General features: G+C 46.9%; 1 protein-coding gene across 2 annotated transcripts in view; it reads left to right on the top strand.

The window, feature by feature from the left end:
* The first annotated feature begins 1,807 nt into the window (after positions 1–1,807).
* Positions 1,808–17,076, top strand: part of LOC120048492 (triple functional domain protein-like) — an 85,775-nt gene continuing 70,506 nt past the window's right edge. For both annotated transcript variants that reach the window (XM_038994503.1, XM_038994504.1), the window contains exons 1-5: positions 1,808–1,880; positions 2,564–2,678; positions 4,137–4,329; positions 8,703–9,251; positions 10,092–10,214. In XM_038994503.1, the coding sequence (XP_038850431.1) occupies positions 1,826–1,880; positions 2,564–2,678; positions 4,137–4,329; positions 8,703–9,251; positions 10,092–10,214 (1,035 nt within the window). In that variant the 5' untranslated portion in view covers positions 1,808–1,825. The remainder of the gene's footprint in view (positions 1,881–2,563; positions 2,679–4,136; positions 4,330–8,702; positions 9,252–10,091; positions 10,215–17,076) is intronic.

Raw genomic sequence — 17,076 nt, 5'->3', positions numbered from 1 at the left:
CCTGCGGGACAGGTACAGGATGGCAACAACAACTGCCCGAGTTACACCAGGAACGCACAATCCCTCCATCAGTGCTCAGACTGTCCGCAATAGGCTGAGAGAGGCTGGACTGAGGGCTTGTAGGCCTGTTGTAAGTCAGGTCCTCACCAGACATCACCGGCAACAACGTCGCCTATGGGCACAAACCCACCGTCGCTGGATCAGACAGGACTGGCAAAAAGTGCTCTTCCCTGACGAGTCGCGGTTGGTCTCACCGGGGGTGATGGTCGGATTTGCGTTTATCGTCGAAGGAATGAGCGTTACACCGAGGCCTATACTCTGGAGCGGGATCGATTTGGAGGTGGAGGGTCCATCATGGTCTGGGGCGTTGTGTCACAGCATCATCGGACTGAGCTTGTTGTCATTGCAGGCAATCTCGATACAGGGAAGACATCCTCCTCCCTCATGTGGTACCCTTCCTGCAGGATCATCCTGATATGACCCTCCAGCATGACAATGCCACCAGCCATACTGCTCATTCTGTGCGTGATTTTCTGAAAAACAGGAATGTCAGTGTTCTGCCATGGCCAGCGCAGAGCCCGGATCTCAATCCCATTGAGCGTCTGGGACCTGTTGGATCGAAGGGTGAGGGCTAGGGCCATTCCCCCTCAGAAATGTCTGGGAACTTGCAGGTGCCTTGGTGGAAGAGTGGGGTAATATCTCACAACAAGAACTGGCAAATCTGGTGCAGTCCATGAGGAGGAGATGCACTGCAGTACGTAATGCAGCTGGTGGCCACACCAGATACTGACAGTTTCTTTGATTTTGACCCCCTCTTTGTTCAGCGACACGTTATTCCATTTCTGTTACTCACATGTCTGTGGAACTTGTTCAGTTTGTCTCAGTTGTTGAATCTTGTTATGTTCATACACATATTTACACATGTTAAGTTTGCTGAAAATAAATGCAGTTGACAGTGAGAGGACGTTTCTTTTTTTGCTGAGTTTACTACTACACTGTATGTCTACAGGATTTACTCTGTCTTATTTGGGGCGGCAGGTAGCCCAGTGGTTAGAGCGTTGGGCCAGTAACCGAAAGGTTGCTAGATTGAATCCCCGAGCTGACAAAGTAAAAAAAAAACTGTTGTTTTGCCCCTGAACAAGGCAGTTAACCCACTGTTCCGAGGCCGACATTGTAAATTTGAATTTGTTCTTAACTGACTTGCCTAGTTAAATAAAGGTTTAATAAAAAATACCAAATGTACCGGCTGCGCTATGATGCTATGACACAATGTAAAGGTGTGTGTGTGGTCGTACGTACACGTGTGGGTTGCTCTCTATATTGAGTGTAAGCCATCTGGTGAGTAGGTGAGTATATGAGTTAAGACCAGAGCTATAGATATGATGCTATCTATCTAGTCACGGCTTTGTCTCTTTGACTGCTTGGTTGTACAATAAGGATTTAACCACTCTGTTAATGATCATGCTCATAACTTCTATGGTCTATTTTTGTTGTTATTAGTGGTTGTCATCATCCTGAATTCATATTAGGCCTTCTCAAGAGTTCAACCTGTCATAGGGTTGTAATGACAAAGAGATGGCTGATTTAATCTCATGTCAGGGTTCTGCTGCTAGAACTGGGTCAACTCAGAGACTGATTTTTAGCTGGTGCCCTCTGTGGCCCTTAACTTTTTCAGTCCTAACCCAAAGCAGGTTGTGTATTAGTGGTAATGAGAACATGACTGATTGACTGACATCATGTTATCAAGTCAACTTCAATACAGAATTGAACCTTGATGGTCTGATTTGCTGTTCTGTTTTTTTCAGGGTTTCATCGAAATGAGGAGATGAAGGCCGTAGACGTTCTGCCCATCCTTAAAGAAAAGGTTGCCTTCATATCAGGTGAGAAACACAATGTCTCTGATCCATGGTGTTTACCATTCTATATGGTCTGTAGAATGGCATGGGAACACACACACACACACACACACACACACACACACACACACACACACACACACACACACACACACACACACACACACACACACACACACACACACACACACACACACACACACACACACACACACACACACACACAGCCTCACATGATTCACTGCAGCTCTACATTTACAGCAGAGCACTGGGAATAGGCAGCACATTATGGTGGGAACAACAGCCTACAACACAACACAGGGAAACATCAGGCAGGCAAGGCTTCCTCTGCAGGGAGATGTAGCTTCAGCTAAGCTGTGAGTGGAGCTGTCTGTGTGAACCGTGCCATGACCCTGACCTGCTGTGACTTACTGCTGGCATGAGTTAGTCATGTCAAGACTCATGACTTAGTCTTGCCACTAACTAAAAGCTATAAAGTATGCTGTAAACAGCTATAAATATGAGGGATTTTACCTCAAAGTACTCCTATTATTGTAAAATAGTGATGCATTCTTCAGTTGCCGGTATTACAATAAGAGTCCATTATACTGTAAAAGGTGAGGACAACTAGCAGGATTTGTAAATCCCTGTCTAGTGGTTGTCCGTTGTTGTGTGTTTCTCATGGTCCTGGTTCATGTGTTCCCCAGGTGGCCGAGATAGACGTGGGGGTCCCGTCCTTACGTTCCCAGCCAGGAGTAACCATGACAGAATACGAACAGAGGACCTCCGCAGACTCATAGCCTACCTCGCTGGTATCCCCAGGTACTGTTTCTTATACATAAATGATAACTGAACACACTGTTGAACCCAGCCCGGCCTCCTTTCCCTGCACTACACACACACACACACACACACACACACACACACACACACACACACACACACACACACACACACACACACACACACACACACACACACACACACACACACACACACACACACACACACACATAGCATTAACTCTGAAAGTTGGATAATGAAAACCAGCTTGTTGACTCTCCTCCGTGTCACATTCTATTGGAGTCCAGCATGAACGAGGAAACCCTCCCCAGACTACCTGTGTATCGCTGTGTGTTTTCAAATTCAACTCCTCCCCAACCGTGATTTCCCTCTCTGCTTTATTTGAAATAGATTCTTCCTTTTAAGCAGCCACCTCCCTGTGCAGCATTTGAGAGAGTATTATACTCCAGCCCTCAGCCTGGTGCAGTACCGTTACCACTGACTGTTGACATAGTTTACTCAGTATACAGTGTGTGTGTGTCTGTGTGTGTCTGTATGCATTTGCGTGTGTCTGTCTGTATGCGTGTGTGTGTGTGTGTGTGTGTGCGCGCATGTGCGTGTTTATAGTGTAGTGCAGTGCAGTCCAGGGCTGTATGTAGGTTAGACTCCCCCTGGGCCTCTCTCTGTAGGGGCTGATGACGCCAGGCAGGCAGAGCAGAGCAGAGGAGAGGAGAGCACAGCGGAGTGGGTCACTTACTAATAACTAACTGCAGATAGATATTCTCAGGCCATCTCCTTTTCGCTCTCTCTCTGCTGTTTAGCTGCAGGCAAGCTTCTCCTCTTCTCTGTCTGTTTTCAGTGTTATTGGATACTAGCCTAGAGGCTGACTAGTGGTTAGGAAAACAGTCTAGGGGATCTGGTGCGGGTGGCATCCGGAGGGAAGGGGCGTCGGTCTGGACTAGGATGTGGATGGCGTGGGCGGTTGGCTATCGGAGTTGCTAGTGGAGCGTTACCTCGGCGAGACTGTCTGTGCTGTCCACTCAGCGGGAGGGCAGTTTTACACTCTCTTTTATACACACAAACAAACTCTCGCTCTCACTTTGTATTTTGCTCTCTCTCCGGTTCATTCGTTCTCTCCCACTGTTTTCTTATTGTTTCTCTCGGGGAGACGGCTGGGCTGGTCTTTTCCGAGAGTGAAGTCAGTGATTTAGTTCAGAGCACAGGGCCTCCTGCGCTGTGAGACACTCACGCTAAGCCTTAAACACTGGGGATATCCTTTTATGGTACTTTTGCAACGGGACACTTTTGGTAAGCGGAGTCATTGAACAGCTCAACGTTTTTGTCTTCTGAGGCACCTGGTGAATGAGATTTTCACCACCCATTTCATTTTCATTTGAATATTAACAATAGTTTATTGTCATGGAAGTAAACAAAATATTTGAGTGGTGATTTGTGAATTTCATGGCTGCTTGTGGTTGTTGTCTTGGTTTGTCTCAGTGAGGAGGTGAGCAGACATGGCTTCACGGTCATCGTTGACATGCGAGGCTCTAAGTGGGACAGCATCAAGCCTCTGCTGAAGATCCTGCAGGAGTCCTTCCCTTCCTGCATCCACGTCGCCCTCATCATCAAACCAGACAACTTCTGGCAGAAACAGAGGACCAATTTCGGGAGCTCCAAGTTTGAATTTGAGGTAGGTCCACCCTGGATTGTCTCTTGGGATGACATTCATACAGAATAATTTGAGCGAGCGAACTACCTAGCGCGAGATTGCCTTATGGGTTCTGAGAATGCTACTATAGTATTATGACTCAACCGCTTTGAATCGATCCTCAGATGTGGATCTTTTCCCAAAAGTGTCTGAGGAGATTTGATATCTTAGTCATCTTTAGGCTATACTGAGAATATGTTTGTAGTCTCTGGAGTTGTAATGCATGAGGAAATTAGTTTGCAATGTGAATGTTTTTATGCGTTTTTCTTCAAATGAATTGTTTACCTTCAAATTGAATTTAAAGTTGTGTATAAGTGTTCCAAGATGTCGTTATGAGCCCTAGGAAGTGTTGTGTGGAATTGGAAAGTGATATTAAAGCTGTGACAGAGAGAGTCCCGTGTGGGTAGGAAGCTGGAGCTGTTAAATTTAGTTCTGACCTATTTAGAGTGGAACAAGGATATATGGGCCTCAGAGAGAGCAGAGTCTCAGTAAAGAGGGCAGTCTGATTAGGGACATCCAGATTGGCATTAGTCGGAGCCCACTGCTAAAGAATACACAACATACACATGAATAGGCTTTAAAGAGCTGTGGATACTGCATGTGTTGATGTTATCTCATAGGGATTGTATGTGTTATGACTGGTAACATGGCTGCAGCTACAATTCCTGGAATGTTTTTGCCCACCTTTTCAAGTGAACATTGGACGTAATAGATCTGTTGTTGACCACTCCTCATAATCCATGTTTAATTATGTTGGTTATAGAATTTTGATAACAGAATCAATCTATTCAGTTGGTTTAGTAACATGATAGTCCTTAATAATGATATCTGCATCTGGGGCATCTCATGCATCAGGGTGTAATTTCATTGGGCCTCTTCCATAGAATAAGAATGACGTGTCATAAGTGTCATAAGATGACATTCTACTTATCGGATCTCCTTCCATACCTTCCTCACAGACTGCTGTTTATATTAGTGTCTGAACCCTCCCTCTTCCTCACAGACTGCTGTTTATATTAGTGTCTGAACCCTCCCTCTTCCTCACAGACTGCTGTTTATATTAGTGTCTGAACCCTCCCTCTTCCTCACAGACTGCTGTTTATATTAGTGTCTGAACCCCCCCTCTTCCTCACAGACTGCTGTTTATATGAGTGTCTGAACCCTCCCTCTTCCTCACAGACTGCTGTTTATATTAGTGTCTGAACCCTCCCTCTTCCTCACAGACTGCTGTTTATATGAGTGTCTGAACCCTCCCTCTTCCTCACAGACTGCTGTTTATATTAGTGTCTGAACCCCCCCTCTTCCTCACAGACTGCTGTTTATATTAGTGTCTGAATCCTCCCTCTTCCTCACAGACTGCTGTTTATATTAGCGTCTGAACCCTCCCTCTTCCTCACAGACTGCTGTTTATATTAGTGTCTGAACCCTCCCTCTTCCTCACAGACTGCTGTTTATATTAGTGTCTGAACCCCCCCTCTTCCTCACAGACTGCTGTTTATATGAGTGTCTGAACCCTCCCTCTTCCTCACAGACTGCTGTTTATATTAGTGTCTGAACCCCCCCTCTTCCTCACAGACTGCTGTTTATATTAGTGTCTGAACCCCCCCTCTTCCTCACAGACTGCTGTTTATATTAGTGTCTGAACCCCCCCTCTTCCTCACAGACTGCTGTTTATATGAGTGTCTGAACCCCCCCTCTTCCTCACAGACTGCTGTTTATATTAGTGTCTGAATCCTCCCTCTTCCTCACAGACTGCTGTTTATATTAGTGTCTGAACCCCCCCTCTTCCTCACAGACTGCTGTTTATATTAGTGTCTTAACCCCCCCTCTTCCTCACAGACTGCTGTTTATATTAGTGTCTGAACCCCCCCTCTTCCTCACAGACTGCTGTTTATATGAGTGTCTGAACCCCCCCTCTTCCTCACAGACTGCTGTTTATATTAGTGTCTGAACCCTCCCTCTTCCTCACAGACTGCTGTTTATATTAGTGTCTGAACCCCCCCTCTTCCTCACAGACTGCTGTTTATATGAGTGTCTGAACCCCCCCTCTTCCTCACAGACTGCTGTTTATATTACTGTCTGAATCCTCCCTCTTCCTCACAGACTGCTGTTTATATTAGTGTCTGAACCCTCCCTCTTCCTCACAGACTGCTGTTTATATGAGTGTCTGAACCCTCCCTCTTCCTCACAGACTGCTGTTTATATTAGTGTCTGAACCCCCCCTCTTCCTCACAGACTGCTGTTTATATTAGTGTCTGAATCCTCCCTCTTCCTCACAGACTGCTGTTTATATTAGTGTCTGAACCCTCCCTCTTCCTCACAGACTGCTGTTTATATTAGTGTCTGAACCCCCCCTCTTCCTCACAGACTGCTGTTTATATTAGTGTCTGAACCCTCCCTCTTCCTCACAGACTGCTGTTTATATTAGTGTCTGAATCCCCCCTCTTCCTCACAGACTGCTGTTTATATGAGTGTCTGAACCCCCCCCTCTTCCTCACAGACTGCTGTTTATATTAGTGTCTGAATCCTCCCTCTTCCTCACAGACTGCTGTTTATATTAGTGTCTGAACCCCCCCTCTTCCTCACAGACTGCTGTTTATATTAGTGTCTGAACCCTCCCTCTTCCTCACAGACTGCTGTTTATATTAGTGTCTGAACCCCCCCTCTTCCTCACAGACTGCTGTTTATATTAGTGTCTGAACCCCCCCTCTTCCTCACAGACTGCTGTTTATATTAGTGTCTGAATCCTCCCTCTTCCTCACAGACTGCTGTTTATATTAGTGTCTGAACCCCCCCTCTTCCTCACAGACTGCTGTTTATATTAGTGTCTTAACCCCCCCTCTTCCTCACAGACTGCTGTTTATATTAGTGTCTGAACCCCCCCTCTTCCTCACAGACTGCTGTTTATATGAGTGTCTGAACCCCCCCTCTTCCTCACAGACTGCTGTTTATATTAGTGTCTGAACCCTCCCTCTTCCTCACAGACTGCTGTTTATATTAGTGTCTGAACCCCCCCTCTTCCTCACAGACTGCTGTTTATATGAGTGTCTGAACCCCCCCTCTTCCTCACAGACTGCTGTTTATATTACTGTCTGAATCCTCCCTCTTCCTCACAGACTGCTGTTTATATTAGTGTCTGAACCCTCCCTCTTCCTCACAGACTGCTGTTTATATGAGTGTCTGAACCCTCCCTCTTCCTCACAGACTGCTGTTTATATTAGTGTCTGAACCCCCCCTCTTCCTCACAGACTGCTGTTTATATTAGTGTCTGAATCCTCCCTCTTCCTCACAGACTGCTGTTTATATTAGTGTCTGAACCCTCCCTCTTCCTCACAGACTGCTGTTTATATTAGTGTCTGAACCCCCCCTCTTCCTCACAGACTGCTGTTTATATTAGTGTCTGAACCCTCCCTCTTCCTCACAGACTGCTGTTTATATTAGTGTCTGAATCCCCCCTCTTCCTCACAGACTGCTGTTTATATGAGTGTCTGAACCCCCCCCTCTTCCTCACAGACTGCTGTTTATATTAGTGTCTGAATCCTCCCTCTTCCTCACAGACTGCTGTTTATATTAGTGTCTGAACCCCCCCTCTTCCTCACAGACTGCTGTTTATATTAGTGTCTGAACCCTCCCTCTTCCTCACAGACTGCTGTTTATATTAGTGTCTGAACCCCCCCTCTTCCTCACAGACTGCTGTTTATATTAGTGTCTGAACCCTCCCTCTTCCTCACAGACTGCTGTTTATATTAGTGTCTGAATCCCCCCTCTTCCTCACAGACTGCTGTTTATATTAGTGTCTGAACCCTCCCTCTTCCTCACAGACTGCTGTTTATATTAGTGTCTGAACCCTCCCTCTTCCTCACAGACTGCTGTTTATATTAGTGTCTGAACCCTCCCTCTTCTTCACAGACTGCTGTTTGTATTAGTGTCTGAACCCCCCCTCTTCCTCACAGACTGCTGTTTATATTAGTGTCTGAATCCTCCCTCTTCCTCACAGACTGCTGTTTATATGAGTGTCTGAACCCTCCCTCTTCCTCACAGACTGCTGTTTATATTAGTGTCTGAACCCTCCCTCTTCCTCACAGACTGCTGTTTATATTAGTGTCTGAACCCTCCCTCTTCCTCACAGACTGCTGTTTATATTAGTGTCTGAACCCTCCCTCTTCCTCACAGACTGCTGTTTATATTAGTGTCTGAACCCTCCCTCTTCCTCACAGACTGCTGTTTATATTAGTGTCTGAACCCTCCCTCTTCCTCACAGACTGCTGTTTATATTAGTGTCTGAACCCTCCCTCTTCCTCACAGACTGCTGTTTATATTAGTGTCTGAACCCTCCCCCCTCTCTCTTCCTGCAGACGGTCATGGTGTCTCTCGAGGGCCTGACCAAGGTGGTGGACCCCTCCCAGCTGACGTCAGATTTTGAGGGCAGCCTGGAGTACGAGCATGACGAGTGGATCGAGGTGCGCGTGGCCTTCGAAGACTTCGCCGGCGATGCCGCCCGGGCTTTGGCGCGGCTGGAGGAGCTGCAGGAGATCCTGTCGCAGCGTGACCTTCCGCGCGACCTGGAGTGTGCACGGCGCCTCATGGAGGAACACGCCTCACTCAAGAAGAGGGCCACCAAGGCCTCGGTGGAGGAGTTGGACACACAGGGACGCAGGCTGCTCCAGAGGCTTCAGCAGGGTAGTGTCACCCCTGGAGGCTACACTAACCACGGCGGCGGGGGAACGGATGCTAACGATGGGCTCACAGGCCACCCAGATGCCCACAACCTGGTGCCAAAAGTGAGTGCCCTGCTGGACAAGTTGCATGGCACACGCCAGCACCTGCAGCAGCTGTGGCACATGCGCAAGCTGAAACTGGACCAGTGCTTCCAGCTGCGACTGTTTGAGCAGGATGCAGAGAAGGTATGTTATGAACTAACTACACACTACTTTCACTTTTGTGTTAATAGAATAAGGCTTGTTTCTATTCAAAGGACTCACATTTTGGTCCATATCTCTCATCCTAGCATAACTAGAAAGAAAGCATCCCAAGCTCACCAGTGAAGTCTGGATTTGCACTGAGAATATTACTTCATAGCAAACAGAATGGGATACGTAGCTGCAGGAGTAATGGTGCTTGTTTGCAGTATACTGTAATGGCCCATAGCCTGTCAGTGTGCATAGATCCAGCTACAGTTATATGGATGTCATGCAGCTATCAGCCAGATGGCGATGTGATGCCTCCCTGCTGTGGAAACAAACATGTTTGTCAGTTAGTCAGAGCAAAGCTTTAATTACATCTCCCCACCACCACCTCCTCTTCCTCCTCCTCTTCCTACACCACCACCTCATCCTCTTCCTCTTCCTCCCTAGGCATGTTATTATTGTCCCCGGTTATTAAAGCATGTCTCAGAGGTCAAGTTGAAATGGTAGCTGTCACACTGAGGTTTCTTGTCATGCTAGCTAGAGGTCACTCCAGGGTGATAAGAAACTCGACCAGCTGTCTGGCGTTCCCAGTGGCAACATCACGAGTCCACAGTTCAATACAGTGGATTGGAGTCATTCCATCTGCCTTCCTGAGTGTCCAAACATCCATGTCATCAGCTTTTAGCCCGCCCCCCCCCCCCCCCCCCCCCCTCTCTCACCCCTCCAGAGCTGTAAGATTCAGTACCTGCTAATAGAGATCTTCTTCTGTGTTTGTGTGCCTGCCTTCCTGCCTGCGTGTTTGTGTGCCCATGGCTGTGTGTGTCGCACCGTCCACAGATGTTTGACTGGATCGTGCACAACAAGGGCCTGTTCCTGACCAGCTACACAGAGATAGGAGGGAACCACCAGCATGCCGGGGAGCTGCAGACCCAGCACAACCACTTTGCCATGAACTGTATGGTAAGAATACACTCTTCTACTTTACTGATTGACTCAATGGTGTAACACAATGACCATAAACTACTGTACCCCTCAGCTTTGTGTTAAAATACATTGAAGCTCATTGATAGTCGTCTATACCTTATTTATAGTAATATATAGCTTAATTATAGTCACCCCCCCCCCCCTTTAAAAGGGCCACATAATGATGGGTTAAACGAAACAGTCCTCACCGTAGCTACCACTTGCAGTGTGAGGTTGAGACAAGCCGTCCATCTCCTGCATGTGTGTGTTTGTGTGTGTCTGTCTGTATGTGTGCGTGCGTGTATGTGTGTGCTGACTGCCCTGAACCTCCCTGGCTGTCACGTTCCTGACCTGTTTTCTGTTAGTTTTGTATGTGTTAGTTGGTCAGGACGTGAGTTTGGGTGGGCAGTCTATGTTTTGTGTTTCTATGTTGGTTTATGGGTACCTGATATGGTTCTCAATTAGAGGCAGGTGGTTTTCATCTCCTCTGATTGAGAATCATATTAAGGTAGGTGTTTTCACTTTGTTTGTCGTGGGTGGTTGTCTCCTGTGTCTGTGTCTATGTACGTTGCGCCACACGGGACTGTTTCGGTTTGTTTGTTCGTTTGTTCGGTTTATGTAGTCTGTTCCTGTTTCATGCGTTCTTCGTGTCATGTAAGTTCTTATGTTCAGGTTCGTCTACGTCGTTTGTTATTTTTGTTAGTTATTCAAGTATAGTTCGTTTTTGTCTTGTTCAATAAATATCATGTCATATCACGAAGCTGCATTTTGGTTCAATCCCTGCTCCTCCTCTTCGGATGAAGAGGAAGAGGAACGCCGTTACACTGGCTGCCTGCAGGGTTAAAGGCCCTAGCTGTGTTCTGTAGGGGGAGATGATGAATCACTTGGTCTCCCTGCCCTCTCTCCCTCCACTCGTCCTTGCCCTCTCCTGTGCCTTGCCCCGGCTGTCAGTAGTCAGTACAGGGCCCTAGCTCCGGCCGCCATCTACTCTCTGCTGCTCATGGGACCAACAAGGGAAAAATGAGGGCATGAATTGAAGCCCTAGCTTTTTGTTGTACTGTATTTTTGGGATTCTCTAGATCAGGGATCATCAACTAGATTCAGCCGCAGGCCGATTTTTCTCTTGAGCGGATGGTCATGGGGCCGGAACATACAGTAATTACAAATCATTTCTAGACTACAAATTGACCGCAAAGAAGCCCAAACAGATATCATTTTTGACTAAAACATAATCATTTCAAATCTTACTTACATTTGTATATGATCACATCTCTCTATTAAATCACTTGGAACTAATTCCGTGGTGTTTTTGCATTTTTTTATGTCGAACAATGAAATCACCCTGCAGACCGCCAGTTGGGGAACCTAGCTCTAGATTGTATGGTGGTATAATACTGTAAAGTACATTTACACAGAGTTGCAGTGCTCTTTCTGTATGATATTGTTTCCTTGGACGTATTCATCTATACCAGGGGTTCCCAAACCACCCCGTCCCGTCCCCCAGTCCTGCATAGGGGAACATCCCGCGTCTACCACCTCTGCGCGCACCGTGTCTATTTCTATGGTGGAGTGAATTTTTAGGTTTACAGCTTATTTCCAGTAATTCTACTTGCAGTTTTTGTAATGATGTGCGCTGAGAGTTGGGAAGCAAGTTCAGGGAGTGAGTGTTTTAATAAATAAATGCAACATAAAACAAAACAAGAACACTAACAGCACATAGACATGAAACAGAAACAATGACACCTGGGGAAGGAACCAAAGGGAGTGACATATAATAGGGCAGGTAATCAAGGAGGTGATGGAGTCCAGGTGATGTCATAATGTGCGTAACGATGGTGACAGGTGTGCGCCATAACGAGAAGCCTGGTGACCTAGAGGCCGAAGAGGGAGCACACGTGACAGTAACCCCTCCCCGACAGCCGCAGGACGCCAACCACAGGGACCATCCTGGGGATCAGGAGCGGACCGGTCGCCTCCACTGAGGTGCAGAAATCTGACGAACCGTGAGCCTATCGATAGGCATGTGAGCCTATCGTGCCAGCTGAGGCATGGCAGCCTATCGAACCAGCTGAAGCATGGCAGCCTATCGAACCAGCTGAGGCATGGCAGCCTATCGAACCAGCTGAGGCATGGCAGCCTGTCGAGCCAGCTGAGGCATGGCAGCCTATCGAACCAGCTGAGGCATGGCAGCCTGTCGAGCCAGCTGAGGCATGGGAGCCTATCGAACCAGTTGAGGCATGGCAGCCTGTCGAGCCAGCTGAGGCATGGCAGCCTATCGAACCAGCTGAGGCATGGCAGCCTATCGAACCAGCTGAGGCATGGCAGCCTATCGAGCCAGCTGAGGCATGGGAGCCTATCGAGCCAGCTGAGGCATGGGAGCCTATCGAGCCAGCTGAGGCATGGGAGCCTATCGAGCCAGCTGAGGCATGGGAGCCTATCGAGCCAGCTGAGGCATGGGAGCCTATCGAATCAAGGAGGTAATGGAGTCCAGGTGAGTGTCATAATGCGCGTAACGATGGTGACAGATGTGCGCCATAACGAGCAGCCTGGTGACCTAGAGGTCGGAGAGGGAGCACATTTTATAGCAATTCTATACATTTTGCCATGTCTAATGTCTATTTGTGTGATATTTGAGCGACAATAAAATTACAACAATATCTATGGGCTAAAAAAACTGAATTTAAAAACGTAGACATGGGCTAGTGAATCTGGACATTTCTGACAAGTTATAAATAGCTCTAAGGTATGCAATGACTGACAAGACAAGAGGAACTGATGATGAATTACCCAATTTCCAAATGGCACCTTGTGCATTCTACTATTACAACTTTCAAGAGTAAGTTCAAATCCGGACTGAGTTCCTCAAAAGAATATTTGTATTTATTTTTTATGCTGACTCCTCGCCCAACAGTTTGGGAACCACTTCTCTATACAATTAAATGATCCTCTTATCATTTAGTATGATCTTGCTTGTAAGAGGTTTATCGAGTTATTTTGTGCTGAGCCAGCCTAGCTTGTTTTGAGAAGCTGACAAACAGACAGGCCCCATTGAGGCAGGGGGATCACCCAGACCTAGACCCAGCCCTGGTCACAGTCACACAGGCATTATTCTGCATGACTTAGCCATCAGTGTGCAATGTCAACAACAGGCAGGGGGACTCTGGAACAGAGGGACTGACGCCTCCTTTTCCCCAGGATGCCATGCTTCCTGTTGACTAGAAAGACTGTGTGACTGCCTGGATCATATTTGGGAGGTAGAGCTAGTTGCTGATGATGATACTGTGAGGGTAAAATGTGTGCGTACGTTTGAAAGGGCAGAATATCACAATGAAAGCATCATGGACAGCAGCAGTATTAATCACAATGTGTTAATGCGTTCACTGTTGTGATAAATATGCTTTTTGCCACCTTGAGTAAATATCCCAATATCCCCGAGTCCCCAGCTAGACTAGAGTTCAGCCATTTAGGCTGGGGCTGATGATCATCTATGATTATGTCATTTGTAATATGCAAATGAATCGTATGGAGATGTGATGGTAGTCTGCCCCCTATGGGGGTGTTGTAACATTACACTCTATGGTTCCACTTTGGGGAGGAACGGCCCAGAAATTCAAAACCAGTTCAATAGAAAAGCAGATGGCCATCCGATAGCGACGGAATGGAAGCCTGTTTGAAACACATAATGGAAGTGGTAATGCTAGAATGGACATGTGATGTCATTGTGGCCTAGTCTCCTAGTGTCTCCTCTCTGTGTGAATATTAAAACAAGGTAAATATGAAATAAAAAATAGCCTTTCTGTCGTATTCCTCATTTTATGAGAACGCCAGCCAGTAACCCCAGGAGCTTCCTGTTCAAGACGTTCTCTTCCCTCACCCTCTCAGAGTCTCTGGGTCTAGGTCTGTGTCCCAAATGGCCCAGGTCAAAAGTAGTGCACTATATAGGGAATAGGGTGCCATTTGGGACGCAGACTTGGGTTATTGGCGTATGCCAAGCCCTCCATTACTGTGTCAGTCTCATTGATTAGTTCTTCCTGTTCCATCCTGATCCTATCTCCTATCTGTAATGTTGCCTGTTTGTTTCACCGAAAACACAATGGAAACACTATCATTATCATGTTCACATGTGTCACTATACACAATGGAAACACTATCATTATCATGTTCACATGTGTCACTATACACCCGGTGTCGGACCAGTCCCTGTGGCGTAGACAAATAACTCTTGATTGCATTTGTTTTGAATTCCCCAAGTCTGGGATGTGGAGATGGAAAGCGGCCACACTTCATATCTTTGCCATGCAAAAATGGGCATTGTGACAGCAGTATAAGTGCCAGTATTTTCCTCTGTAGAGTGGACCCTCCCTGCTCTAAGTGCTCAGTATATGTGATGCTTAAGAGACAGAGGAATGTTCTGTGGTATGCTGCTGTGTGGGTAAGCCTTGGTGGTGTATGTAATGTGATCAGTCAATGGATAGTATGCAGAGGCCTGGCCCAGTGTTTACTCCCTTTAACCCGGGTCTTCCAGGAGTTTTACATTAGGCCTGCCCTTTGTCTAGCTCCCCCTGGCTAAGATACCATGCTGCTTGTCATTTACATCCAGGAATGAAGACATGTAGTGAGAGAGGCTGTTATTTAGCCTCACATTTTAATGCTTCACAGATGTCGTCAGAGTCAGAAACGTTTGTCGTTTTTCAGGAGGGCAGATGTCTTTATCTAGCCCAGCCCTGTGTGTGTTCGTTCTGCTCGTCCGTATGTCTGTCTGTTTGTCCGCTTGTGGTGTTCACAACTCTCATCAGTTTAAAAAGTGTTTGCAGACAGACAAGAGATGTTGAACATTGGTCCATTGATGTTCCCTTGCTATGGATTAGTATAATGAGGATTCACCCACCTCTGTTTCAGAGCACACTGCGTGCGGTGTTGTGTGGTTCATTAAAGCCTCTCATTTAGATAAAAACCAGGCTACAAAAACCTGTAATCGTTTCAGCCAGGGGTAATTGAATGCTAACAGTCCTGCATGAAAAACTGAATAATTAATTTGTGTTTGCTGATCTATGTCTATCTTGTCACAACAGCTTTGTGGACCAAAATGAAAGGGACATGGTGTTGTTTTGGTTTTAGTGTGCAAGTAGTAGGATGACGCTGACAGCGTCAGGGAGGGTATCGATCCTTAACCTTAATTACCCAGCATGCCGTAGATCTCTACAGCAGGCAGCGAGAGCTCATCAACTGTGTGTGTGTGTGTGTGTCTACAGCTGGCAGCGAGAGCTCGTCTCCCATAAACACCTCATTAAACCATTGGGATAACGTTGTAGCTCTGACCACATGAAAGAGGAAGCCTACTAAAAGGGCTTCTCAAACAGGGGAAGCTTGGCCATTGTTGAGCTGTACTAGATCCAATAGGACTCGAAAGTAATGACCACTGTTTTAGTACAACACAGCATGTGTGTGACTGTACCATACACTAGATCCCCCTATTCACTTTTCTGTGGATTGGAAGCTGTACTACTACAATCAAACCCATCCAAAGTGTAACGTTTTGAGCAGCAGGCAGTGAGCGGTGTAGCCTTAAGCCCTGTGATATGGGTGATAAAGGAGAGGGAGAAACTCATGACTTGTGACTAAACCTCCTTTCTGTCTGGGTGGATCTCCTGCTATGCACTCCCTTATCCTCACCTCCCCTTCTCTCTCCTCACCTCCCCTTCTCTCTCCCCACCCAGCCACACACAGTGTTGTGGGTGTCCGGGGGCTGGCTGGAGCTGGCTGAGTGGAAGCATGTGGAGATGTGGTCAGACTAGAGGGACTTCCTCCTCTCCCACGGGTGTAGCCCCTCCGCTCGGCTCGCTACGCTTCACAGGATAACTAACATCAGCTGCCTGCTGCACACTCACCGTCACTTCCTTAAGCTTTTGATTGGCTGCGTTTGTTGGTTCAGCAGTTGGATGACCATTTAGAAATGTTGTAACATGTAATTTACCATGAATCTCAAGTGTTTTTTTACTTCACTGAAAATGCGAAATGTTTTTTTATTTTGACTTCACTGATATTCTCAATTCTGAACACATTTCTGACTTGACCATTCTATGTATTTTCTTGACAGGATGCAGATTTGTTTGGTTTCACAATACAGGCACTTAGCACTATGATAGTAGTCCCCTTATTGGCTGTTTCCAGTTGACAGTTTACCTCCCCTCTGTTCACTGTAACGTAAGAGAGTAGAGGCCGAGGCTAGCTGGTGTTTTCGTTTGGACTGGAGGGGTTCTGTTCTCTTCTCATTGAGTAATAGTCTCTCTGGGTGTTTGTGTTTGATTTGGACTGGGTTGTGTGTGTGTGTGTCCAGTAGGTTGTGTGTGTGTACAGTAGGTTGTGTTGTGTATGTCCTGTGTTAACTTCTCACCAGCCTCCCAAGCCCTTACTATGGACGTAGGCACTCCTGTGGCTGGGTCTGTAGCCATGGCCCACCCTGTGCTGATCTCTGTCTTTCTAACCCTCCCGCACTGTTTGTCTCCCTCCCTCTATGTCTGTCTGTCTCCCTCTCTGTCTGTCTGTCTCTCTCCCTCTCTGTCTGCAGGTCTGTGTTTCTGTCTCCTTCTCTCTCTGTCTCTGTCTGTCTTTATGTTTGTCCCTCTACCGCCCCTCTCTGTCTCCCTCCTCCCTTCCTGTCTGTCTGTGACTCCCTCCCTGTCGTCCTCCCTCTCTGTCTGTCTGTCACCCTGTCTGTCTGTCTGTCTCACTCCCTCTCTCTCCTTCTCGCTCTATCTCTGTCTTTCTCCCTCCCTCCCCCCTCCCTCCCTGCCTCCCTCTGTCTATGTAAATATTGGTAACACTTTACTCCCCTCGCCTTACAGAATGTCTATCATGT

This window comes from Salvelinus namaycush, chromosome 5 (assembly GCF_016432855.1).
Source record: "Salvelinus namaycush isolate Seneca chromosome 5, SaNama_1.0, whole genome shotgun sequence".
In the NCBI taxonomy this organism is placed as follows: domain Eukaryota; kingdom Metazoa; phylum Chordata; class Actinopteri; order Salmoniformes; family Salmonidae; genus Salvelinus; species Salvelinus namaycush.
The sequence above is the reverse complement of the archived record's forward strand: the minus strand, read 5'-3'. Positions and strand labels throughout refer to the sequence as shown.